This window comes from Peromyscus maniculatus, chromosome 1 (genome assembly GCF_049852395.1).
Source record: "Peromyscus maniculatus bairdii isolate BWxNUB_F1_BW_parent chromosome 1, HU_Pman_BW_mat_3.1, whole genome shotgun sequence".
Taxonomy (NCBI): domain Eukaryota; kingdom Metazoa; phylum Chordata; class Mammalia; order Rodentia; family Cricetidae; genus Peromyscus; species Peromyscus maniculatus.
Window position 1 is genome coordinate 76,705,117 of NC_134852.1, and position 27,678 is coordinate 76,732,794.

Here is a 27,678-nt window from a genome sequence, read left to right on the forward strand (position 1 = left end):
GTGTCTGGAGTTAATCAGAGGTGGACATTGCGATTCAACCGAACACAAACTTGTGACTGTCACAGAAATTTACATCAATAGTCTATCCCACTTATTTTTTTCCTCTTTCCATTTGAGTGATGTGCACGCGTGTGTACGTCTATTCTGCATCTGTGTGAGCACACCTGTGTGTGGGTAGGCCTGCACATGTGGGACCCAACGTTGACATCAGGGGTCACCCTCCATCACTCTTCCACCTCATTCAGTGAGGCAGTCTCTAAATCAGCCCCAGAACCCACTGATATGTCTGGTCATGCCAGCCAGCTTGCTCATGGGTGTGCGGGGCGGGGGGTTGTTTCCCTGGTCTTGCTCTTCTGAGGCTGAGATGACCCAGAATTTATATGAATTCCAGGGATCTGAATCATGGTCTTCAGGCTTGTGTGGCAGGCACATTAACCACTGAGCCATCTTCTCAGCCCTTCAATTTAATTTTTTTTGAACATTCAGGACTTTTGTCTTTGCAGTGGGATCTTCATTATGAACCATTTATTATAAAGGTATCAGACACGCACTAGCTAGGAAAGCATTCTCATTGGTAACCTGTTAGGTATACCATTTTAAGAGTAGACCACCACAGAACAAGCCTGTTGCAGTTTTACAAAAATACAACAATAACCTTTTCATATTTCTTGAAAAACAAAAGCACGTGCAGTCCACTTACAGTGAGTTCACAGAAATCGATGCTGTCCAGACTCTTGCTACGATGCAGTCTCCCTTTAATTCGTCTTAGGGAAGGTTTCCCTTGGCTCACACCAGAAGTAGCACCATTAGGGTTTTCAGAGGACGGAGTTACCCTGCAAGAAAGGGGGGGATGCTTAAAGAGACAGGTTTACAGGTGAGCACATTTCTACTCACAGGTTGTTATGGAAACGCCACACACTCCCCGCCCACCCCCCAAGACACACATTCTATCAAATACTATTTCTGAACCTTTCTTGGCAGCTGACGAGTTGAGAAATTTTCTTGACAGAGTTCAAATATTTCAGAATTAAGATTCAAGAAAAGCCAGCTCCACGACCATCAAAGAAACAGTTCAGAGCAGGCTGCTGTTTCCTGGGGGAACTTGCTGGCATCTGCTTCCCTCTGGGCAGTGATTTATGGAGCACTTAGTCCAGTGCCTGGCACACATGAGACAAGTCAGCCGTCACAGACAACGCGTGGCAGGCTTTTGTTAGGCATGGACGAGACTTATTTAAACATAACTTAAATGTTTAAACGCGAGAGTCAATACTGAATTCAGTATGATCGTGGGGTTAGCAAAACAGAGATTTAAAAAACCACCACCACCACCACTAACAACAACAAAAACCCCCAAACCAAAACCTAAGCATCCATAGAATGCACCCTGGGACCTGTGCTCATATGTGAAGACGCAGGACTGCCGGGCACTGGTTCTGAGTCACTGCTGGTAGCAGCATGAGCAACCTGGCTAGAGAAGGTGCCCAACCTACAGGGACAAGGCACCCCCAAGCCGGTGTGTTCCCCCCCCCCCCCCCGAGACAGGGTTTCTTTGTGTAGCCCCAGCTATCCTGGATCTTACTCTGTAGACCAGGCTGGCCTCGAACTCAGAGATCCACCTGCCTCTGCCTCCCAAGTGCTGGGATTAAAAGTGTGTACCACCACCACCTGGCTTGCTTTCCTTATTTTATGCTGGCATCTCCTACTGTAATACAGCCCAAACTCACATACTAACCTTTGTGACATACTTAAGTTTTGAGACCTGCAATGCTGTCAGAAAGGGCACGTCCTCAATGCGTCACTTTTTAGAAAGACACACTGGCTGGAGCGTTAGCAAATATTTAAATAGTTTTAATTTGCTCCATAGCTTAGGCTGGCTGAGAAGTCAGCCTCCTCCTGCCTGAGTGTCTTCACCTAGGGCTGGTATCACAGGCATGCACCACTCTGTGTGATGCTACTATCAAAATACATCTGCTTTCTTTATTAGTAAGACAGTGATTATCAGAAGGCAGTCTAAGGACACCTGTACTTTAGAATGAAGGGAATGCACATATTTAGATATTTGAAGAGCACAGAACTGTGTGAAAATGGAAAGAGGAAGCTGCCCTCCCCTCATCTCAAACCTCCATCCCTCTTCTTCTTCTTCTTCTTCTTTTTTTTTTTTTTTGGTTTTTTGAGACAGGGTTTCTCTGTGTAGCTTTGCGCCTTTCCTGGAACTCACTTGGTAGCCCATGCTGGACTTGAACTCCCAGAGATCCACCTGCCTCTGCCTCCTGAGTGCTGGGATTAAAGGCGTGCGCCACCACTGCCTGGCTCCCTCCATCCCTCTTCTAAAGCATGATCGCTAGTTCTTTACACAACCTCCCAAGCAAGTGTGCATGTTACTGGTTTTGGGTGTTCTTTTTTCTTTTCTTTTCTTCTCCCAACTCCTCTCTCCCTCTCCCTCCCCCCACCCTCCTCGTTTTTCAAGACAGGGTTTCTCTGTGTTAACAACCCTGACTATCCTGGAACTCACTCTGTAGACCAGCTGGCTTTGAACTCAGAAGTCTGCCTGCCTCTGCCTCCCATGTGCTTGGATTAAAGGCGTGTGCCACCATGCCCAGCTGTGTGTTATTTCTTTTTAAAACGTATTAATAAGGTGACCAAATTGTATTTTTCTGTACCATATTTTTTCATTTAACAGACCCTGAAACTATTCCCATAATAACCCATACAAAACTATTTCTCTCATCTTAACAACTAAATAGTATTTCATCTATGGAATAACATATTTTATTAAACCACTCCCCTGTTGATGGGAATTCAGTTTCCAAATGCTTCCTATCACACCATAAGAAAATGGCCCCCTTTGATATTTGCATACACATGCATTCTTTACTGAAGAAAGAGTCCTGGGAGCGGAATGCAGGTGCAGGATGGGAGTTTTCTGCAAGTTACCAGACATAGCTACCGTACCTTCCGAACGGGCACGTCCATCGGTGACTGCAGGGCAGTGCCCGCTGAGAACCTGAGCTGCCCGCCCAGCCGCTCTCTTACTTCATTGGCTTAAAGCCCAATCTTTCTATGGTCCTCGTGATTTTGTATTGCTGAACTACTGACTTCTGCAAACAGAACTGTTGCAAAGTTTCCCAGCACGAATATGGCCTTTTCTAGTTTTTGCTTTACATATTTCAAGTACTTTTATTGCCTTATTGTCTGTGACTCATATCTTAGGAATTTGATCTACATAAAGTCTCTATGCCAATGGCAACGTTTACTTTAAGGATATTTTTATGGCAATTTCCCCCATCCATGTTTTAATCTTTACCTTCTTCTAGTTTATCTTTTTTGTGTGCCTATATTTTCTTTTTCTTTTTTTTTCCAGAGATTTATTTATTTATTTAAAGATTTATTTATTTATTATGTATGCAGTATTCTGCCTGCATATATCCCTGCAGGCCAGAAGAGGGCACCAGATTGCATTACAGATGGCTGTGAGCCACCATGTGGTTGCTGGGAATTGAACTCATGACCTCTGGAAGAGCAGCCAGTGCTCTTAACCCCAGCCCCGTGCCTATATTTTCAGTCTTTTCTCTTATGTAGAGTATGTTTCTTTTTTACCCAATCGGAGAGAACATGTCTTCTGAGATGATATGAGTCCATCGGAACTTACTGTGGGTACTGATCTATTGAGATGCATTCCTGCCATCTTGTCTTATGGGTTTTCCTGTAAATATTTTCTTCTTTATTTTTCTGCTTAATTAGTATCATTAGGTTTCCTCTGACTCCACCTCCCTTGAGACTTCATTCTGTTTCCAAGTAATAAGAGTTTAAAGTTACATTAGGACGACTGCTGTGGAATAATCCTTCTGTACACTGTAGAGATGTATTGCTCTCATTGTTAATAAAAAGCTGATTGACCAATAGCTAGGCAGGATTTTAGGGGCAGAGAGAATACTGGGAAGAAAAAGGGTGGAGTTGGGGGAGTAGAGAGCCAGATGCAGAAGAAGGAACATGGGAAGTTCATAGATGAGGTAAACGAGCCTCAGGGCAGCACACAGGTTAATTTAAATCATAAGAGCTGGTTGGAGACAAGCCTAAGCTATTGGCTGAGCATTTCTAATTAATTAATAATAAGTCTCTGTGTGGTTATTTGGGGAGCAGGTAGCAGTCTAGATGGAAAAACTCCACCTACAGGCGACTCATAACATTAGCTAGTTAACTGCAAACACACGTGCATGAACATATTCACATAGGCACACACAGGGAGCTGGATTCCCTGTAGACAATAAACTCTGCAGACACTCACTTCCCTTATAGAAAACAGTGAAATATTTGCACACAATTTATGTGCACTGTCCATGTATTTAAAGTCATTCTAGATTACTTATGATAATGATACAATGCAAATGTCATGCAAGGACTAGTAATGCTGTGCTCTTTGAGGAATAATTGCAAAGAAAGTATTAGCCTATTTTTGCCCACAGAGGTAGAGCCTGTGAATATGGAACCCAGTGTTTTAAGGGCCGACCGTAAATAAACTCACCTCTTCTACCAACCGCAGGCTCACCAGTATTCCACACCCTCCTCTGCAACAAGAGCCTTTCCACCTCCTCACCCCCTTCTTAGTGCTTCCACACCCCGAGCTCTACCCGCTCAGAGAAGCTGGCAGGGTCCCCAACTGCTAGGCCCTTCCTCTGGTCTCTTTAGCTCACTCCTTCAGTATCTGTTGTCAATTTGTTTGGCCATTCTCTTTTCTATTGATGAGCAAGTTTGTTTGTTTGTTTGTTTGTTTGTTTGCTTTTGAGACAGGGTTTCCCTGTGTAACAGCCCTGTCTATGGTGGAACTCACTTTGTGGACCAGGCTGGTCTCGAACTCACAGAAATCTGCCTGCCTCTGCCTCCCAAGTGCTGGGATTAAAGGCGTGCGCTAGATGAGCAAGTTTTAAACTTTGAAAGTATCTAGACCTAATTATCACAATGCTTTTTTTGCACTTTCTCCAAATCACCATCCATCCAATGTCTTCTCTTTCCTGGAGGACTTGATAATCCTGGGATACCTAGGTTACTTCCATTTGTACTGGGGCATACTTGTCTGCTACAGTATTCACTGTGCCTGCTGTCGGTGACTCTGACAGAGACACAGATGTGCTGCCGGGAGGTCTGTGGAAACATTTTGGGTCAAGAGACTTGGTAGATCCCTCGGAGGGAGCCACATTTCTCTGGCCCGGCACCCATAGGCTGCTTTAGGAAGTAAGAAAGCAGCACCTCTGTCAGCTACTGTCACAGACAGACAGGGTGAAGAGCCACCCTCAGGACATCACGTAAACTAACTCCAAAGTGCTCCAGATCTCTCACCACTCTGTCCCTGGGTCCCCCTGAAGCCAGACACCCCAGCTGTGCCCTGGACAGTGGTTCTACAAGCCTTTCTTCCTGGTTCAGCTCCCCCACTTTCTAAGCACGTCAGAATTCGCAGAAACACTATTCATGGAGGGCATTCTTTACTGTTTACTCAGATTATCATTAATTCGGTTTTAATAAACATTTCAATTTTTGCTGAATTTCCAGTAAGTCCTCTTTCCAGTTCAGTTCCCAAAGAACAAATTCGATGACGTTATGTTCAGGATTCTCAACATGTAGAGAAGCACACGTACAGCTCCATTGTCTTCTCTGTGGTCAAAGTCCTTCCCAGAACAATGAGGAGCTTTACTCACAGGGAAACATTTCAGGACACTGGGATGGGCAAGGACTTTCTTGGACAAGGCCTCAAAGCACAGGAAACAAAACAAACAAACAAAAATAAGCAAGTGGGATTATATCAAACTAAACAACTTGTGTACAGGAAAGGAAACAGCCAACAGCAAAGGGGCAGCCTACAGAAGGGGGAAAAGAGCTACCACCCAGAGTTGATGAGGAACCCCAAAAACTCAACAGCAAATGAGAAAATACTCTAGTATAAAGAATGGCCAGTTGTGTGCAGTGGGTGACTACAGACCACAGCTCCTTAAATTGTGCATCAAAACCCACATGAGGTCATATAACTGAATGTGAGGGTCATGGAAAATTTGACAACAATAAAGAGTTTCTGTTCAGGCAAGAGTCCAAACTTAATTCAAAATCAAAATGTAATGTCTCAGGCAGTACTCGCCTGCACTGTATCGTGACTTCACTACATCGTTGCTTCTGAACACACAGCTATACGCTTTGACAACTATGCCACGATGTGAAGGAACACTGTTGTGTGCTAATGTGCTGCTGGCACACCAGCTCAGGTTCAGGACACACTATTCATTGCACATTTTACTAGATATATGTTTTCATTACAGAAATGTCCTCATTGCAGAAATCAAAGACAGCATTTTCTTACTGTCCATATTTAAGGTGTAAACATCAAGTTAGCATATCTTTGGATTGTATGGTGTTAGAATGTTTGGTTTTAAAAACTACTGTATGAGCAGGTATGATGGCACATGCCTTTAATCTCAGCACTCAGGAGGCAGAAGCAGGCAGATCTCGGTGAGTTCTAGGCCAGCCTGGGCTATATAGTGAGTTCCAGGACAACCAGGGCTATGTAGAGAGATCCTGTCTCAAAACAAACAAACAAATAAATATTGTTCTTTAAGTTGCTGACTTAAATGAATTTTGGCTTGGGATTAAGACAGAATTTGCAACAATTTCTGAAATGGCCCTAAACATACTTGTATCATTTTATATTCCATATTTATGCATAGTAATACTCTCAGGATTGATGCCTGATTATCAAATCAAGATGCTGACAGCTCTGAAACATGGTGAAGGTGCTGTGTCATGCAGTATGAATTTTCAGACAAGACTGATAAAATAAACAAGCATATCCCTCTTACTAGTATGTAAACTGGCTTCAGTCTAATGAATAACAAGATTATATGTATACTAAGTAATTGTTTAAAAATAATTTTTACATGATTTATTATTGTCTTAGGGTTTATATTGCTGCAACAAAATTTATTATTGTCTTAGGATTTATATTGCTGGAACAAAACACCATGACTAAAAAGCATGTTTATTCTGCTTACACTTCAACAATGCTGTTCATCACCAAAGGAAGTCAGGACAGGAACTCAAACAGGGTAGGATCCTGGAAGCAGGAGCTGATGCAGAGGCCATGGAGGGGTGCTGCTTACTGGCTTGCTTCTTATGGCTTGCTCAGCCTGTTTTTTAATAAAACCCGGGACCACCAGCCCAGGGATGGCACCACCCACAATGGTCTGGGCCCTCCCCCATTGACCACTAATTTAGAAAATGCCTCACAGCTGGATCTCATGGGAGCATTTCCTCAACTGAGGTTGCTTCCTTTCTGGTGACTCTAGCTTATGTCAAATTGACACAAAATCAGCAAGTACAATTGCCATTGAAATAGTATATGTATACTTATTTTATATGCCTTTATAGCTGAGGCCACTTAAAATTATTTTGGTAAAAAGAAATTAGGAGTGGGAAACATTTAAGATGCCCTACCAAGCAAAACAATGTACTTTATATTTCAAAAGAACTAGAAGAAAGGATATTGAATGTTTTTTTTTTGTTGTTGTTGTTGTTGTGTTTTTGAGACAGGGTTTCTCTTTGTGCCCCTGGCTGTCCTAGAACTTGCTCTGTAGACCAGGCTGGCCTTGAACTCACAGAGATCCATCTGCCTCTGCCTCCTGAGTGTTGGGCCACCATTGACTGGCTAGGATAGTCAATGTTTTTATCAAAGAGAAATGGTAAATTTGGGGGGAGATGTGTATATAGATTTAACAGTTTAATACTATATAATGTATGTGTGTACTAAGAATCTGATAAAACTCCATAAATATGTACAATTTTAATTTAAATCCCAATTAAAAATAAATTTAACTTCAATTTAAAAAGAACTTTAGTCAAACAAGAAAATAACTAAAAAAAACTACAACCTAGCTTTTCTTTTTATTTCTTGTCTGCTAGTTACATGGTTTGACTGTATTTTAGGAAATTAATGTAAATATAATACCAGCTTTTTGGGGTGAAGAAATTTAAGGTTTTTCACAAGGTTTTCCGACATCTCGCTTAGAAAGTCACACAACTTTCTCTTTTCTGCAAACTCTAAGCCTAACACTTAAAGCTTGACATGAAATTTATATCCATAATTACAAGTGGCTAGGGTGTACAATGCTTATCAGAGACGGTTCAGTGAAATAAGAAGTTCAATGATGAGGCAAAACAAAAAAATCATAAATATAATCAGAGGACTGGAACTACCCCCTCAGTTCCACCAGGGTCATAACACAAATATTTAGGAGCCAGATGAGTGGGACTGGTGTGTATCTGGTGGTCATCAGCTCAGGACCCACCTCGCCCACGGACTCCCAAGAACAAGGCATTTTGTCTGAGTTGAAGCGGGCTTCTGCTCAGGAGTACCATTAACTTAAGAGCTCTGAGCAGGTCTCTGAGGATTAGACACCAGAGGCTAAAAGGCAGAGGGCTTAGTGCAAACTCCCCTCTCTTTGGTGGGGCATGAGAAAGCATGCCGACCCAGGTAATACAGAGATGTTAGCTCCAGGGGAAGGGGAAGTGGCTGAGTACACAGGGTGCAGGTGAAACACTACTTCTCTTTCCACCTCATCGTTGTTGTGCATCCTGTTGTGCAGGACCTCACTGTGGGTCCTGCGGAGTGCTGTGCATGTGCTCAGTTTTCTGTTGGACACTCACAATAACATTGAGGATGCCTATAATTTCCTGAGTAAGTACAAAAGACATTTGACACTCTTGAAATCAATTTCCCCTCCACCATACCTTCCTCCCTCCTTCTCCCTCCCTCCTCCTTCCTCCCCTCTTCCCTCCCTCCTCCCTTGCTCAGGTATCCCTTTTCCAACCCTGGTATTATGGAGGTCTCAGAGGAGAAACTCAGACTCTGAGGACAGTTCCAGGAACAGTTTTTGTTGACAAGGAAGCACAGTCGGGAATGGAGGCCTAAGCACCTTACAGAACTTACCTTAAATTAAGGAGAAATTAATAATGAATTTACAAGAAAGCTGTTCTTCCCCAAATTTTAAATTCCATTAGTTATGAAGTAAGAGTGTTGTCTGAATAAGAGTACTATACCCGACTCAACCACGGTGGGACAGCTGAGCTCGCTGTCATTAGAGACGGAGTAAGTGAGGATGGAATGGCCGCAGGGTCCCATCCTTGACATGAGTTCTGGAGTAGCTGTGTGACTTTGGGCAGCAGTTTAAATCCCTCCAAATCTCAGTTTCCTGCCAGGTTTGGTGCATGGAAGACTGAGGCAGGGGGGTTGCTTTGACTTTGAGTCTACATAGTGAATTCCAGGCCAGCCTGGACTTCAGAGTGAGAGAGTGCAGTGAGTGTGGGAGTGGGGTAGAGTGGGGTCTCTCTCTCCACCCTCTTCTAATTTCCTTATGCAACCCTATTTTCTTCTTGGGCATAGCCAAAGTGCCTACAAGGCAGAACTTCCAGGATCTTTCCCTTTGACTTCCTGTTTCCAAATGTGGCCCTCCTCCTGGCTCCTGGCTCCGGGCTCCCATTGGCTGTACTAGCTGCCTGTTAGGCAAGGCTGTGATCTATGCTGCAGGCTCCACCATCTCAGCTGTCAAGGAGGGAGGAGGCATGCATCCTCCCCCTCCTGGGCTTGAAGGCAATGCAGTCAGCTTCCTAGAGAGGCCCTCACTTGGGGACTAGCTGGCTCTGGCCCAGACATTATCACCAGCCCGGTAAACTGTTTACCATCTTCTAGTTCCTTGTGTGTGATCTCCTGGCCGAGGCCATCAGGGAAAAGTAAACACCAGCCTGGTCCTATCAATCATGTCACACCTGAAGTCACAAACCCCAGGCTCGCTGTTGGCCGCTGTCCAAATCCAGTCTGCTAAACTTCTGACATGGGCCAGTGAAGCTCCGTAAGTCCCCCAGGAAACTCACATTTCACTCTTCCAAAAGGCACAGCGATGCGACACACCTCCTTGACACTGTTTACTGTTCCTCCCAGACCCTTCCCTCAGCTGGAATGTCTTTCTACTCCCCATCCTGGAGGCCAAATGTGTCCAGGAGTCCCTGGCCTTCATTCAGTATGTGTGCCAAGGAGGAGCTCTGCTCACTGCCATTTCTGACCACACCCCACGTAGTACAAACAACTCAAGCTCTTCTGCCTCCTCCCTTTCCAATTTCCAGTATAAGAGGACTTAGTAACTACAAAGAATTGGGCCAAATAAACAAAGAAGATGGTAAAAATGAAGCAGTTAGATAAGAAGAAAATTAACTACAAAGTTAGTCACCAATCCCTCTATAAGATATTCATTTAGGTGTGGAAGAGATGTCTCCGCAGTGAAGAGCATTTGCTGCCCTTGCAGAGGCTCTGGTTTGGTTCCCAGCTTCCACATGGTGGTTCACAACCGTTCATAACTCCAGTTCCAGAGAATCCCAAACCTTCTGACCTCTACAGGTACCACTCATGCATACACTACACATACATACATACATACATGCAGACAAAATACTAACACATGAAAAATAAAATAAATAAACCTAAAAAGTAAAGATATTAATTTGAAAACATTAGCAACAGACAGCTATAATCAACTCGAGGCAATGCTAATGAATGAGGATTGCTGGGAGGCCCTGCTGGTCAGAGGTTGCAGTCTACCAAGCAACATGGACACTCCCCCCTGGTAGAAGGCACCCTGTTCTCTACCTGACCTTATTTGGAGACTGTCTCTAGGCCCGGATGCCTGACTTCTAGTGTGACCCTGGACACAGTCCCCTGCAGCTTTCCCCTGCTGCCCATATGGTAATTATACATTGCACTAGGAGCATTATGATAGGACCATGCTGTTAATGCAAATGAGGTGATTCCCCCGTTACCATTCCCAATCCTATGTATTCCCTGTACTCTGGAGTAAAGCTGAGCTGTCTCGCTGAGGCGCTCTCCTGGAAAGCTGTCCTCACGTGCTCGTGCTCACAGGCCATACAAAGCTCTCTGTCATCGCTTCAGCCCCTTGTCCTCAAGAACTGGTGGCCAACTGGCCATGAGGAAAAAGGGGACCCCCACACAACAGTACAGCATTGTTTGCCCTAAGGGGGAATTCATAACAAAGGTGTGGGAACAGGAGGCTTGCTGAGAACAGCAGGGCAGCTTTTTAAAGGACAGGAATCCTTACTAGGAGAGTTCACTAAAGACAGTCAAGGACTGGGGAGATGGCTTAACCAGGAAAGCCCACTAGACAGACCAAGGTTCAATCCCAGGGACCCTGGTGCAGAGCAAGAACGGACTCCTGCAAGCTATGCTCCGACTTCTGCATGTGTGTGCGCGTGCACGCGCGCGCGCGTGCACACACACACACACACAAGCACGCGTGCACGCATGCATGCATGCACCATTAGAACCTTTTTTAAAGATAGTAAACTTTCTTTGTAATTTATAGTTATCAGACCAGAGAAGCACCAATAATTCACGTAGGAGATTAATAGTAACTAGCCACTCATTACATCTGTGAAAAGGACAACGTGTATGACTGTCTGTAATTTGCTCATTTTAAAACCGTGTCAAAGTCCCTATTGCTGCAGACACAGTGTACTTCAGTCAGGACCCAGAGACCCCTGAGCTGGAACTGTCCTGAACACCCCCTCCCTGAGGACTAGCTCTCATGGTACTGGAAGACACCATGTAAGCTTCCAAAGGAGGGAGACAGCCAAGAGCCCTACCCAGCTCTGATGCCCACGAACCACATCAATGACCAGCATGGTACGAGAGCCCTAAGGGCGCAACAGCGGCATGCAAACCTTGGTGGTAACCAACAGCGTTTTAGTTGGACCTGAGACCTACTCGACAACAGAGAAGCAATGCCTGTACTGGAAACGAGCTAACTACACAGTGCTAGTGAAGTCATGGTTACTGGAAGAGACTTGACAGTCACTCATTTACTAAACCAGCACAATCCCTAAAAATAATCTATAAACATTTGTCCTTATACCACAGATAAGTAGTCTTCACCCCCCATCAAGGAAACTTCTCTTTTCAGTAGACAGAGACCACCATAGAAAACCACAACCAATCAAAATGCAGATTGTAGAGCCCAGCCCCAATGGTGACATCTACAAAGTACTCTTGCACTTAAGGCTCAGGGAATATTGTCAACGTGGGGGCAGAAAGAGTCCGAGGATCAGGGAGTCTGAGACTGGACTATCAGAAGCTATACCCACGAAGTCTCACCAACATGACTGGCCAAATGTGAGCTGGACAAAGACAACGCCAATGGACATGCCAACTTTGATAGGGGAGAGGCTCTCAAGGCTTCAATCCTACCCAAAGAACCATGGGCAACTGAAGAAAGCTGGGGGCGGAAGACGTGGTCTTCCTCAGGGAAGAGCACAATTGTTCATCCAGTGCCAAATGGTCAGTCCTGAAAACACACATACACGCAACATTACTCAGACTGAACAGGCTATATGTAGGAATATGTATGTATATACATATATGCATTCAATAGCAATTAGTGAAAAAAAGAGGCCATCAGTGTGGAGGAGAGTGGGCAGGGGCATATTGGGAGGGTTTGGAGGGAGGAAAGGGAAGGGAGAAATAATGTAATTCTATTATAATATCAAAAATAAAGTAAAAAACTATGAAAAGAACTTGGATTTTTGAGCCCTGCACGTTCCTGCAGGAAGACCTTGCTGACCCAAGGGTGCACCATGAACCATCCCTGGAAAAAGAATATTTTACAAGGTACTTCCTGTTCCTTTGTCGTCTCAGCCATACTCTTCTTCCAACAATGTATTCTTCCTGCTCAACTGTCTTTTGAACCCCAATAACCACGGAGACACCGGTGTCTAGGCAAGTGAATGACTTCGTTTGTACAATGGAAAAATACGGTACCTACCTCACAGAGGTGCTTAAGTGAAATGTCAGGAAGCTTGGGAAGCATTTCCACTGGGGGTCTGCAGGGAGTAACTTTGACAGCAGATTTTCCCATCTTCCCTTACCGGGAGGCTGCCGGAATGAGTGTATTGAGACTATGTAACTTCCAACAACTGTGGAAGCAAATGAGCAGCGGGCATTCTTAGAAGATGGCAGGAAGTGAACTGGCTAGGCCCCTCCCTAAGGTCAGTGCAAATGCTCCGGAAAGCAGCTGGTGTGAAAACTCGAAGACAGTCAAAAATAAAATAATTATGAAAACATTTGTTACATTTCACATAAAAGTAGATCAGGGTAATTATTATTTGGGCCTGTGGAAGAATTTCATCTTCTTTAGGAAAAAACAGTGTCTGCAAATGTAATCAAGTTGAAGTTCTTGAAATGAGAGCATCCTGGATTACCCAGGTGGGCCCTGAATCCAGTGATGAATGTCTGTAAGGGACAGACGAGGAGATGAGGTACACAGATGAAAAGGCCATGTGCAAAGAGAGCCAGAGACAAGAGTGACATGGCCATTGAGAACACCTAGGCCACCAGAGATAGGAAAGACAAGGGCGAGTCCACTCCAGAGCCGTCCAGGACACGCACACCTTGACTTGGGACCCCTGACCTCCAGAGCTGTCAATCAAAGGACAGTGGTCTGTTCTCAGAGTCCTAGGAAATACAGTGTGGCGACGGAAGATGATCCCCAAAGAAAGCCAGCTAGCCACACAAACCTGCTTCTCTCCAGGGCAGGGCTAAAAGGTCCCAGTGGTTCCAAAGACATTGTGTTCAACAGTTTTTCAGTCTCCGTGACAAACACCTGGAGAATGCAATCTCAGAGGCGGGGGGGGGGGGGGGGCGGGGGGGGGTCTTCTTCAGGCTGTTTGATTCAGAGATATTTAGTCCATGTGCCTGACTCACCACCCCTGGGCTCATGAGCAGGGACATTACGGGACAATAAAGCTGCCCACTACATTGTGAGGAGAGAATAAAACAGCCAGACACAGGGAGGCTGGGGACAAAGTAGAGCCCCCAAGGACGTGCCACGGTGCCATCCTTCAACTCGCCTCACTCGCTGCTCTGGAAGTTTCCATCACTTTCCAATAATGCCTTCAAATGATGGAGTCTGACAATAGATGAGTCCACAGATGGGATCAGAGACCTGACAAGACAATCACCTGTCAATGATTGGCTCCAGCAGCTGGGCTGAGCAGGCCCTCAACAAAGATTTTGTGTGTGTGTGCGTGTTGGGGGGGCAGCACTTTATACCCAAACCATAACAACAGCAATGGTTTTGAACACTGAAAACATCCCCACTTCCTGTTTCTAGGATCTAAGAGGAAGGGATGAGCCGGGGAAGGGGTCCTTCTAACTGGAGGCTGTTGGTTTAGGTTTCCGCCTTCATTGGTGCACAAGTACAATCTTCCCTAAAACATTAGCTGAACCAGTAAGAAAAACAGAAGGGCACCCCACAAAGAAAAGCTGATAGCCACAAACACCCAAAGTAGACAGAAGTGTGGGAACAAAGCATGAGATCACTCCATTCTGTCCTTCACGCCGCCGGCATAAGCTTTGCAAGCACAAGGTCTTTACGCACAGCACCTAACCATTCAGACACACATACACACAGATACACACAAGGGGGGGTGGAGCAGGGAGCACACACATTTTCATAAACGTCTTGGCACAAATCTTCATGTATGCACATTTTTATAGTACAGACTCACATGTTGTAAGTGGGCAGACACTGGTGCCTTCCAAGGTTTGGCTATGGCTGCTGGAATCTGCTGTAGGTTACTACTACTCTGGAGTTGAGACTGGTGATCTCCCAATGCAACACTGTAACATTTAACACTGCCTTCCCCAAAGCGCTCCCACAACTGCTACAAGACCCTGACCCTGAGGAAAGGAAATGTTATCTAGAAGAAAATTCCAGAGGACAAATTGGATACACGACTCGGGCAGCACAATATTCTCCGACCTAAAAAGGGGTAGGGCGAGTGAGATGGCTCTGTTCTCACACGGCCTGTGCCTCTCGTCCTTCATTTCTTCTGTCCCTTACACACACTCATTAATGGAGTTAATTAATGGAGTTACCAGGGCCTGCCTGGATAAGATGCTCTCTTCTGAAGAACTGCCAAGGCCTGAGGACCTGAGTTTGATCCCTAGGATCCACATGTGGAAGGAGAGAACCCACTCACACACATGTGCTATGGTGCACATCCCACCCCCATCACACACTAAACAAATAGATTTGAAAAAGAGAAGTATATCTCTGTTTTGAGAAGAGTCACCAATGCCAGGGTTTTTCCAGATAGTATGTTCTTCAGTTTGCCACTGTAGAAATGAGAGGGCTCCTAAAAACTAGCATTAAATGGTAACTGATTTTTTTTTTTTTGGCAAAACATGGAGAAGTTGATAGGAAATGCAGCAGCTTTTTGTGGGCCATCTCTTAGTAAGACGGTTTTTATCTCTGACCCTGATTCACTCTTGGCCTCCGATGTGAACTGCAGGGGTACAAAAATCACCTCGATTTTATTTCCTTGAGTCCCGTCATCACAGTCTCTGTTTCTTGAGAAGCAGCCCTCCAAGCGATGAAAGAGCATAAATCTCATCAAATGCTCATGTCCATGCCTAGCAGCTTCTCAATGAGTCCACGTCAAGCACCAAGACAATGCTTTCTTCAAACTTCCTCCCTAGCCATGCCTGATTAAGAATTTATCTACCAGGCTGGGGATGTAGCTGAGTGGGAGACATCTTGCCTAGCACGTGAGGTTCTAGGTTTGATTCCCAGAATGGCTGGCTCCAAAGCATTCACATATTCATTCAGCTAATATTTATTGAGGAGCTATTTGGGGCCAGAGAGCATTTGTAGGAGATTTAGCAATGGATTAAACAGAGAAAAATCCTCCTCTGTATAATTTATATTCATATAGAGAGACAGAATCCATGTGAAAAATCAGCAAGATACATAGTTGGTTTCGTCAGTTAAATGCATAGAAGAAATGCAGGCAGCAGTACCTGGTGGTGTTGACATATTTTCTCCCTGTATGCCATCAATACAGCCAAGAGTGACCTATTTGTATTTTGACTTCTTCTGTGTGTGTGTGTGTGTGTGTGTGTGTGCGTGTGTGTGTGTGTGTGTGTGTGTGTGTGTCCAAGCCTGATGACCTCTTGGAGCCAAGCATCTTTATTCAATGACCATCTTGCCAGTTTTTTTGTTTGTTTGTTTGTTTTTGAGACTGGGGTCTCAGGCTGGCCTTGAACTTATGATATTTCTGCCTCAGTTTTCCAAGTGATGGAATTATAGACATTTACCACCCTGCTCTGCCTAAGAATGACCCATTCTTCATTTATTTGTTAAAAAACCATCTTCCACAGATGTTTTCTTTTTCAGTGCTTGGGCTCAAGCTCAGATTGTTGAATGTGTTAGGCAAGTACTCTACTGCTGGGCCACACCCCCTTCCTCAAGGACACATCTTTTTTTTTTTTCTGACTATTTTTTAAAGGTAGGGTTTCTCTGCATAGCCCTGGTCATCCTGGAACTTGCTCTGTAGACCAGGCTGGCCTTGAACTCAGAGATCCACCTGCCTCTGCCTCCCAAATGTTGGAATTAAAGGCATGTGCCACCACCGCCAGGCCACCAAGGACATACCTTAATTCAATTGTTACCAACCTTATCAGTCTAGCCTTCTATAAGCTGTCCTTGGCTGGCTAACAAGTGTAAATGCCTTTTTCAAAATAAGTGTGTCTTTAACAGATGGGGGAGGAAGATGGAAGATGCTAGCATTTCCTACGTGTGTGTTGCTCACCCAGGCCCAGCAGTAGGAACAGGCTGATTTGACATCAGAGCTGATCTGTGTAACATCGTAAGAGAGATAACAAGTGTCTCGGCTTACCCATGGAGAAACAGTCATGACAATAACTTGCTGAAGGTCACACTGTAAGTGGCACAGGAGAAATTTGAACTCTGCGCCCACAAGTATAGCCTTTCCTTCACTATTGACCACTATTGACATTCTTTTTTTTTTTAAACCTACATTTTCTCGATTGATTAACCGTTACAGACTCTGAAGCATTGTTTCAGGTTTTATATAGCAGAAGTTACTTCACTTCACAAAAGCAGCCTCACTTCAGATTTCTCTACTTAGGCTTATATTATTACCCTATAGCCAATAGAATTGAACAGCTAAATAAAATATTCATATCCTATACAGAGCACTGACTACTAATTTTCAAATTAAAACGGTCATCGAATCTCACAATTATTGGTTCCCGACCCCTCTCCCCAGCCCACTACTTTTCCTTTCTTGTTTCTTTGGTGGTTGAATCTTAAGCCTACATCTCCAGCCAATGGAATGCCCAGGTGCCAATGGGATCCCATGCAGCATATTTAGATGCTAATACAACATACAACCTCCAGGATGAACGACTGTGTGAACCAGATCTGGATAATTCCTAGACATTTTCACTTAACGGTGTTCTTTTCAATTACCTCGATAACAGCTTCCAGGTCGGAGGAAGCAGATATCGTGCAGATAAAATGACAGTCCTCGACAAAACGACGGTACCATCACAACTTCCTCCCCTTAGCGTGGGAACAGCTCATCTTTTACTATGCGCCCAACAGCAGGTGCATTGGGGGGAAATAACAGAAGACGCACCGACAAGGACCAATGGATTGCAGGGCTAGGTCGCAGTCTGCGGCAGAGCTCGGCGTGCAATTCTCAGCCAGCAGCACTCGCCGGCGCCCAGGGGAAGGAGAGCCCGAGCGAGGCCGGGATGCGGGGCGCGGGGTCCCAGCCGCTCCCTCCCCGCGCGCTCTCGGAGCCGCCCGCAGGAGCGCGGCGCGCGGCCGGGGCGCTGGGCGATGGCTGCTCCGCCAGCTCTGCGCGCCCCACCGCTGCCAGGCCCCGCGCCCCCGCCCTGCTCCTGCGCCCCTGTCCCTGTCCACGCGCCCCGGCTCTGCCCCCGGAGCCCCTGTCTCTGTCCGCGCGCCTCCGGTATCCCCACTCCCCTGCCCGCGCGCCCCAGCCCCGAGTCCTTACCACAGCTTCCTCTTGAGCGGCAGGAGGCTGCCGCGGTTGGACGGGGTGACGCCGATGGCCATCTGCAGCACCGTCAGGTATTTCTGGTACTTCATCTTGTCCCCGCTCCGCTCGCGGGCAGGGCCCCGCCGCCGCCGCCGCCGCCGCAGACACAGCCCCTCCAAGCGCTGCATAGATCAGCTCTGGGCCATCCGCCGCCCCGCCGCGCGCACCGGCTCCCGCTCCGGCCGCCGTGCGTGGCCCGCTCGCGCCGCCGTGCGTGGCCCGGTACCGCCGCCGTGCGCGCCCTCCGCCCGCTCTCCGCCGCCCCGCGCGAGCTCGGCACCGCTGCGCACCGGCGGGCGCGGCCTGGAGGCGGCGCTAAGCGAGCCTTGCAACGCGCAGGTCCGCACCCCACGTGCCTCAGTTTCCCCAGGGGCTGGCAGCTCATTTTTAGTCGATTATGGCCGTAAAGAATCTCAGAGCATGAAAAAAAAAATTGTATATGATTACCACTTCGTGGTTTCTCTCTAAGTGTTTTATTTTCTGCCCTGATGTGATTGATGATTTTATATTTCTACACGCTGCGTTGCATATATGTTATATATACATGGGGGTGCAATTCTCACGCACGTGGTAGTTCTGGATAGTGGAAATGCTGGAGTCGGGCAAATGCACCTCAATAATCAATTGTGAAAAGTTGAGTTTGTTCCATGACCTTCAAACTTATTATGGGACTAATGTATAGGGAAAAGAAAAAAGTAGACAACGGATGCATTTTACGCTATGATTTAAGATATCGCAAATATTAAGAATTAAAAGCAACATATGCAGGCAACATGCCTGCAATCGTCTCTGTGATTCAGAGTTGCCCTGAGAACACCGGAAGGGGGTGGAGCTGGCGAGGGGGCTCAGTTGGTCAAGTGCTTGCTGCAGAATCATGAGGACCCGAGTTCCATCCCCAGCATCCCTGTAAAGATGAACTTGTCAGCCAGTCTCGCCAAATCATCGAGAGACCAGTCTAAACGAAGGTGGACAGTGTTATTTGAGGAAGATGCTTGATATCTACCTCTGACCACCACACGGTTCCCCCACACACACACATGTAAACACACAAAAGGCACAGCATTGAGGGTAAGTTGAGCCTTGCTTGGCCTCAAGGGCACTGTGTACCCACACAGTATCTTTTCTGTACTTTGGCAAATGCTCACGTTAGGATTCCTATTCGTGTTTTCTCTCTTGGGCTGCTACCGTGAAGGATCTCAGAGGTCCTTTCATGGAATTTTGGGTTTGTCCCTCATATTTCCTCTCCTGTGCCCTCATTCTCTTTGTCACAGCATCTATGCTGGCTGGTTTTTCTCAAGTGAATCCAAATTAAAGTCACCTGGGAAGAGGGAACCCCAATTGAGGAATTGCCTCCAATAGACTGGTCTGTGGGCATGTCAGTGTGGGCATTTTCTTGGGTAGCAGTTGCTATGGGAGGGCCTGGCCCACTGCTGTGGGTGGTGCCCACTCTGGATAGGTGGTCCTGGAGTATATAAGAAAGCAGGCTGAGCAAGCCATGAGGAGCAAGCACTCTATCCTGGCTTCTGCCTCAGTTTCTGCCTCCAGGTCCTGTCTTGAGTTCCTGCCCTGACTTCCTTCGGTGAGGAACTGTGATGTGAAGTTGTAGATGTAAATAAACTCTTTCTGCCCTAGGTTGCTTTTGGTCAGTGTTTTATCACAGCAAGAGAGAAGCAAACTAGAACAACATTCTTTTCTTCTGTTTCTGTTTTTGCTTGTTTTGTTTGTTTGTTTGTTTGTTTGTTTGAGGCAGGATTGCACTATTGCCCAGGCTGACCGTGAACTCCTGTCAGTCTTCCCTGCCTCAGCCTCTAAGTGATGGGATTACAGGTATATGCGGCCACACCTGGCTCCACCCACATCACCCTCCTTGCTTCAGTTCCCATCCTCATTCAGTAAGTTCTGCTGCCTTCCTGTCTATGGCCCCTGGAAAGCACTGTTCCCACCACGGTTGCCTGTCTCTTCCATGCTTCCCTTTGTGGAACAGATTCCCCGTGATGTCCATCCTCACTGGGTTTATGGTTTCTTTGCTGCACCTTCATCTTGGTTGATTGATTTCGTCTTTCCAGTTCTCTACACTGCTGTGGAGATCAACCCCAGCAAGAGATGGCAGCGATGGGACTGCATCCCTTCCTGTCAGTACCTGAACTTAACAGCAGGTGCCCACGGACCAAGCATAGGCAGTGTCTGAAAGAACCTTCGTGGGACTGGGGAGGTGGATCGCTGGATAAGAGCACTGTGTAAGCGAGATGACTTTAGTTTGGATACACAGCAGCCCCCCCCCCCAGGTTATGACCCTCTCATCCCTGGAATCCCAGTACTGGGGGGATGGGGCACAGGCTGGAGACGGGAAGATCCATAGGCCTTGCTGGTCATCAGTCTAGCCAAAAGTCAGAGAGCTCCAGGTTCACTGAGAAACCACGTCTCAAGGGAACAAGATGGAGAGTGATAGGGCAGATCACCAGATCGCCAAGGCTGCATGCAGGTATAGTGTCTTAGTCACTTTTCTAGTACCATGACAAAACACTATGACCTGGGCAACTTATAAAAGGAGGCATTTAATTGGGGGATTCCTTACAGTTTCAGAGGGTGAGTCCATGACCATCATGGTAGGGAGCGTGGCAGCAGGTGGGCAGGCATGGAGGTGGAGCAGTAACTGAGAGCTTACATCTTGAGACCAGTGAGGCAGAGAGGGTACTGAGAATGCCATGGTCTTTTGAAACCTCCAAGCCTACCCCCAGTGACAAACTTTCTTCAACAAGGCCACACCTCCTAATCCTTCCCAAATAGCTCCACCAACTGGGGACGAAGATTTCTAATATATGAGCCTATGACTGCCATTATCATTCAAACTACTACATATGGTATACCATATGCCTGTGCACATGTACGCACGCGCGCGCGCACACATACACAATCTGCTGTGATTAATCACTGATTATAATGGACTGCATTAGAGAGACTGTGGACTGAATGACCAAGAGCAGAGCCTGTGTTGAATGCATTTGCTCAGAGTTGTGTCATGTAATTGAAATCTGAACATGCTTTGAGGGACTGATGCTGTTTCATTAAAATTCACTAGCTGATACTGGGCATATCTGAACCTGCATAGCCAAAACCATTTATATCTGTGTGTGCATAAGTCCATATGAAGAGTCCTTGGAACAAGTTGCCTTTATGCCCATCAGAAAGAAATGCCAAACATTAAGCCTCGCCCTTCACAGTGTCTCCATCTTCATTTTCGAATTTGGGGTGTAAGATTAGCACACATCTATTTCCCTGTGCTTTGGGCTCCCACCATTATTTCACACTTAGGTAGGAAAGCACATCTACACCCATTTCACTTCCATTTGTCCAGGACTTTTAGCTTTCACAGAAAATAAGGAACCGGTAGGTCTCCAACATTTCAAATTCACACACATGCAAGAGAGGGCCTTGGATTCGTGCTGAGGATCACACCCTGGGTCTAGTGCATGCTAAGCAAATGTTCTGTCACTGAGCTACACTCCCATTTTGTCATTTTGACACAGGTGCTTGCTAAATTCCATTATAATACTCCGGCCTCAGCCTCCTGAGCCCTGGGGACTACCATGCCCAACATTACCCTCTTAAGAAACATCAGATCTCATCGACACACATCCACCATTTCTTTTATTTATTCGTCCTTTTGCATGGCTTTTGCTGCTTGTGGGGTGTTTGATGAAACATTACTTTGTGCTGAGTAGTTTATGTAATCAAAGGCAGGAGGACCTATTCAGGGAAGTGAGATATAGAGAGAAATATAAGTGAAGCACTTTCAAAATGGCAGAAAAATCTTCATCGACATAAAAGACACAGCATGGCAAAAATGGCCAAATCCAGCTTGTTGGGAACTCCAGACACTAGCCAGGTTTGCAACACTCCAAAGAGGTTTATTAAAAAACAAAACAAAGCCGGGCGTTGGTGGCGCACGCCTTTAATCCCAGCACTCGGGAGGCAGAGCCAGGCGGATCTCTGTGAGTTCGAGGCCAGCCTGGGCTACCAAGTGAGCTCCAGGAAAGGCGCAAAGCTACACAGAGAAACCCTGTCTCGAAAAAACCAAAAAAAAAAAAAAAAAAAAAAAAAAAAAAACAAAAAACCCAACAACAAAACCTTCTGAATCCTGGTGAGAATGATGAGCTCTATGACATTTTGACTTGACCAACCTCCATCCTCTCTTCCCCAATCTGTCACCAAAAGACACACTTGAAAGATACAAATTAGTTAAAGAAGAGGGACCAGAAAGACACGTTGCATGCACATCGTAATAAAGGAGCTGGAATGGAAGTGTGACTACTAGACAAAACAAACATTCAGGAACGAAGCTGTTACAAGAAGAAATAAAGGCACTGTATAAAGGTGAAGGGGTCAGTCTACCAAGCAAGCATCACAATGAGGAATAAAATGCACGTGGCTGAGCTCGACAATATGAGAAAGCCTGCTTGGATGTGGTCCTTCATTCCTACAGGGTCTGGACCATTAGTAGCTGCTGTGGGATGGTCTTTCTCTATGCTGTAAATATATGTTGTTTCCATTGGTTAATAAATAAAGTTGCTTTGGCCTATGGTAAGGCAGGATAAGAGCCAGGTGGGAAATCCAAGCAGAGAGTTAGGGCAGAGTCAGGGCAGGCACCATCCAGCCACCCAAGGAACAAGATGCCAGCAGACTGATAATGCCACAGCCCTGTGGCAAAATATAGATGAATAGAAATGGGCTAATTTAAGATGTAAGAGCTAGTTAGCAATAATCCTGAGCCGTAGAACAAACAGTTTGTAATTAATATTAAGTCTCTGAGTGATTATTTTATAAAAAAACGGTTGCTGCCTGGGCGGGACTGGGCAGGACACAGGAAAACTTCTGGATACAAGCAGCCCTTGCTTAGCTTGGATCTAGTTTTCCATGGGCTTTAATCACAGGATGTAGTACTATTGTGAGATGCTTTGAGAGACATCTTCATTTCAGACACCCTCTTCCTCACTTCCATTTTATCCGCATTACAGGTCCCCAGTCTGAGTTGGGAGTCAGCATCAACCTCCTCCACCCAGTTCAGTAACCCCCTTTCTTTGTTGATTCTGAAGCATGAGGAGTCCAAAGTGCCTGCTTTCCCAGCTCAATGGAGCCTTTTCTTTCTTTCTCTCTTTCTTTCTCTCTTTCTTTCTCTCTTTCTTTCTTTCTTTCTTTCTTTCTTTCTTTCTTTCTTTCTTTCTTTCTTTCTTTCTTTCTCTTTCTTTCTTTCTTTCTCTTTCTTTCTTTCTTTCTTTTTTTTTTTTTTTTTTTTGTGGCTCCTGGGACAACGGAGCACATGCTCTTAGAGACAGAGAGCAAATTTTTTGCCAAGGATGCACTGAGGGTTCATTTCTTTTCCATGATTCTTGGACCTACAAATCCTGATTCTGGAAGATGGCAGCCTTTGCTGAATGCTAGGCCAAAACACTGGTAGCCTTCTGGAGAACCTTGCCCAGCTGGGCAAGGTGTTCCCACATAGCTGTTTTATTATAATATTCAAAGGGTCCTTCCAACATTCTATCAAGATAGATGCCAGAGTCTGAATGTGTGTCCCCCAAAATGTATATATTAGTGAATGTCCCTTAATGGTGATGCCGATGGGTTCTGCAGCCTTTGGGAAAGGTGATTAGGTTAAACTTTCCCAAATGAGGTTTGTGGTATAAATGTCTGTGTTCCCCTTCCACCAGCCAGGCATGAACCATCAGTAGGCTCTAACCAAGCCCCAATCTGTCGATGACTTGATCTTGGATTTCTCAGCCTCCAGGACTATGAAAAACAAAATTCTGGAGCCAGTAAGTTATCCGTCCATGGTTTTGACTAAGTCATGGAGAACATGGTCAGTCCACTGGGCCCGTTGCTCTTGCTCCATTTGCTGGCCAGTGAGTTCCCTGCTCAGAAGCCATACAATGAGGAATTCCAGGATTGTGGAGAAGGCGTTCTGTAAGTCTACAGCCGTAGATTTGGCAGAAGCACTGTGTGCTGGGGGGTAAATCCATGTTCAGACTAATTATCCATTCCACTCAGAACAAAACATTGTCCCTCCTTTGTGGAAGAAGCTTAATATAATTCACCTGCCACCAAGCAGCTGGATAATCTGTCCCCAGGAATGGCCTCACGTTCAGGGTCAGTGGTGTTCTCTGCTGCAGGAGGATTGGGGACTTGGCAATAGTGGAAGCCACAGCAGTCTTGATGAGCGGAAGCACATGTTGTCGAACCCATGTGCGGCCGCTGTTCCTGGCCTACAGCCACTTCGTTCATGAGCTCACAGGGCAATGACCTCAATGACTGGGGAAAGAGGCCGACTTATTTCCACAGAGCATGCCATCTTAGCCATTAGGCTTTTTTAGGTACTAAAGGCCTCCTTTGCTTTTTATTCTTTGGCGATCGTTCTTCAGGTCACAAATACCTTCTTGTCACCAATTTTCTAACCACATTCCTTGCACATCTCATCCAACCAAACCATTGGCCACAGACCATGAATCAGTAAAATGTGGCCACTTCTTCCCAGTAAAATGAGCAGCTGGGGCACTGTTCAGCTCTCCTCTCAGTGTATTTTTCTATACACAGTTCTCCAGAGATGTCCCAGAAAGGGGCTCTAACACTATGAGTATACTCTTCAGGGGTGACTGTATGTCACACATATCTCTCCGGAATCAACCTAAGTCTGCTCTTCCTGTCTGCTAATTGTTAAGACTTCTTATGCAGTCACAGTTATGGCTGGAAGAAGCGGCAGGGCCACAGGAGTGGGGACCACAGGCATAGGGTCCTTCTAATGTGGCTTATTTGTGCCCGGTCAGGCTCAATTTCAGATACCAGGTCCATTTAGCGATGGAGTGCGGCTGTGCGCACTCACTTCCTGACTTTGTGATCAGACCGTACTCAGTTCAGGACAGATAGCTTAGGTCACATTCCCACGTGATAGCTTGGTGACTCATTAGTAAGTGCCCTACACAGGACAGGCTAAGAATTTCCTTCTCAAAAAGAGAACAGTTATCTGCAGAACAGAGCAGTCTCTGCTCCAAGATTTGAGATCACCTTTCAGCACTTGCCAAAAGCTCCAAATAGCGTCCCTATCTGCCACCAAAACTTTCCAGTACAGCGGCACCTGCTGTGTGGCATGTCCCAAGCAGCAGAGCAGCGTGCTAGGCGCCTGGAGGTATCACAGAGCCATCTTCTGTTCCCACCCCTACTGCAAACCAACAGCTTTGTGCATTGCTCGGTAAGCGGGCTGGAGCAGCAGGCCTCTATGAGCAGGTGTCCTCTTCCAAACGTCACAGTCACCAGGCATTTTACCTCGTTGGTTACAGAAGGGGCCCATGCAACACACAAGCTTCATCTTTGAAGATACCATAATGCACCTGCCTGATAGAAACTATAGAAATTTCATTGAGGTGGAAGACGCCTGAATTTTTTTTAAAAAAGTATTTATTTACCACCTTTCAACATGTAAGTATCTTACCAATAAGTGCAGATCGGCTGCCCCTTCTCATTCCTTAAATCTAACCCGCAGAATGTTATCTACGCTGTGGGCTGGCATGCTGTGGTGTGGAAGGGAAACATAATGAAGTTCCCCATGGACTAAATTCTGACACAGGGATAGAGGCCTGATATAGGGTAGTGAGAATGTATTTCTGGCTTTACCAGCTGGAAGCAAAACACTTCTAGTGGCCTTTATTAATAAGGATGCATTAAAAAGGCATTTACCAAACCGCTAGCTACATATCAGACACCAGGAGGCAGGTATTAGTTTGTCCAGGCAAGGAAACCACATTTGCTAATAAAACAATTTCAGATGGGGTAATACCTGGTTAAGCTTAAGCTTGTGATTACCCACAGTTACTCTCCTAGGTCTGTCCACCTGCATAGGCCAACAGGACTGCTGAATGGGGATGGGGTGAAAATCGCCACCTTTGCATCAGGTGGTTGTTGGTGTTGGAACTAATTCCTGCACCCCACCCCCACTGGAAAAGGGTTCTGCTTTTACCTTAGTTTTGCTCTAGGTAGAGAAAGTTCTTGTGGCTGCTTCTTGGCCTTTGTAGCCTCATTCGCAGGCCAGGGAACCAAAATGGGGATCCTGCCTGTGGCTGAGTATGTTTGTTTCAATTTTGTACTTTGGAACTTGGAAAAGGAGCCATGAGGTAGAGTTAGGGAACCACTGGTCTCATTGTGAGTGGACTTATTCCAAAAATTCAAAGATCATCTGACCTCCATCAGCACCTACTGTTACTGAGCGACCACAGTGACTCTTTCGGTGTTTTAGAACTAGGGTCAGTTCAGAGTCAACAGGATTTCCAAGGAGCTGATTCTTTTCTTCTCCTCAATGCACCATTATAAATGGCAATGGGTCCCTTAGAGGGAGATGGGCAGAATGTCTAACAGTCTAATGTTTTTTTTTTTTTTAAATAGGGTCCTTCCTTAAGGGAGTCTAGATACCATTCATTCAACAGGATCTGGCTCTATAAATTGACCCTGGGGCTTGCATCAAAGAGTGTGATTCTGTTTTGTGATTCAAGTTAGACTTCATTCTTTTGAAAGTTTAATAGGCTTCTAATCTACTTCCCTTCTAGGGATGCCACGAAGAATGAGCCAGTGCCATCTGTCTCTATGCTCACACTATTCTGAGAGCTGTTTTGACTCGAGGGTCAGTTGGTGACTGAGCACCACCAACTACCCTGCCACACTGTGGGATCCAGTTCTGAATCATAGAGTGGTCAAATCAGTAACTGCTGTACTTATACCAAACACTGGTCATTTCTCTGTGGCAAGAGCACTCCCTTTGAGCTATTTTGAAGTATATGATACATTATTATTTAATTATAGTCTCCTCACTGAGCCATACAACAGAGTTTATCTCTCCTCTCTAAATGCAACTCTGTACCCACTGATCAACATCTCCCCTCCTAGAACCTTTGATAACAACCACTGTCTCCTCTGACAGAGTTCAACCTTTTTAGAATCCATATACAAGTGAGATCATATGGCATTTGTCTTTCTGGGTTTGGCAGAGTGTGTAAATTTCAAAATATTTGGAAGAGAAAATATGTGAATAATTAAAATACTCAGTAAGTCCTAATAAGCTAAGGAGGAGAAAAACCATGGAAAAGGTAAAGCAGACAGAAACCACAAGCCCTGTTTGCAGACAAAAGTGGCCACGGAATGTGAACTGTGTTTTCAGGAATGGTTCCACAACACAGTCTGGACATAGTAGGATGCATTACAGTTCTTGTCGATGGAAGAAACACTCCAAATGCAAAGCACCTCTTCAGACGCCATTTGCACAAAACATTTTTTTTTAAAAAAACACAATAGAGGAACGCAGAAGTTGAAAGGCAAGGGACTAAGAAAGACAAGGCAGTCGACTCTAAGCCAAGGAGAACTCCCACAGCATCCTAAGACAGCTCAGCATGAGAGAAATAAAATGGCAGAAGTGCATCCAATTTCCTGTTGATAAAAAGTTTGATTTGTTGGGAGTGTGTGACAACTGCAAAGTTGTAGTTCTCTATCTTCACGATGTACAGAGCAGACACAGATAGAGCCTCAAGATGAAACAGGCAAGTCTATAAATGGTGTTTGGATTATGTTTCTGTTATTGATATAAACAGCAAACAAAGATCAGCAAAGATGTCAAAGATTTGGATAAAATAACAAAATTGACATAATGAGATCTTTAGTTGCTATAGAATTCCT

At 45.6% G+C, this 27,678-nt stretch overlaps 1 protein-coding gene across 6 annotated transcripts in view; it reads right to left on the bottom strand.

Annotated features, from left to right (window-relative positions):
• The window catches only part of Tjp1 (tight junction protein 1), a 256,337-nt gene extending 238,165 nt beyond the window's left edge, over positions 1–18,172 (bottom strand). For all 6 annotated transcript variants that reach the window (XM_076544417.1, XM_076544410.1, XM_076544404.1 and 3 more), the window contains exons 1-2: positions 17,926–18,172; positions 701–833 (exon numbers count right to left, since the gene is read on the bottom strand). In XM_076544417.1, coding sequence (XP_076400532.1) covers positions 701–833; positions 17,926–18,098 — 306 coding nt within the window. In that variant the 5' untranslated portion in view covers positions 18,099–18,172. The remainder of the gene's footprint in view (positions 1–700; positions 834–17,925) is intronic.
• Between the last annotated feature and the right edge of the window lie 9,506 nt (positions 18,173–27,678).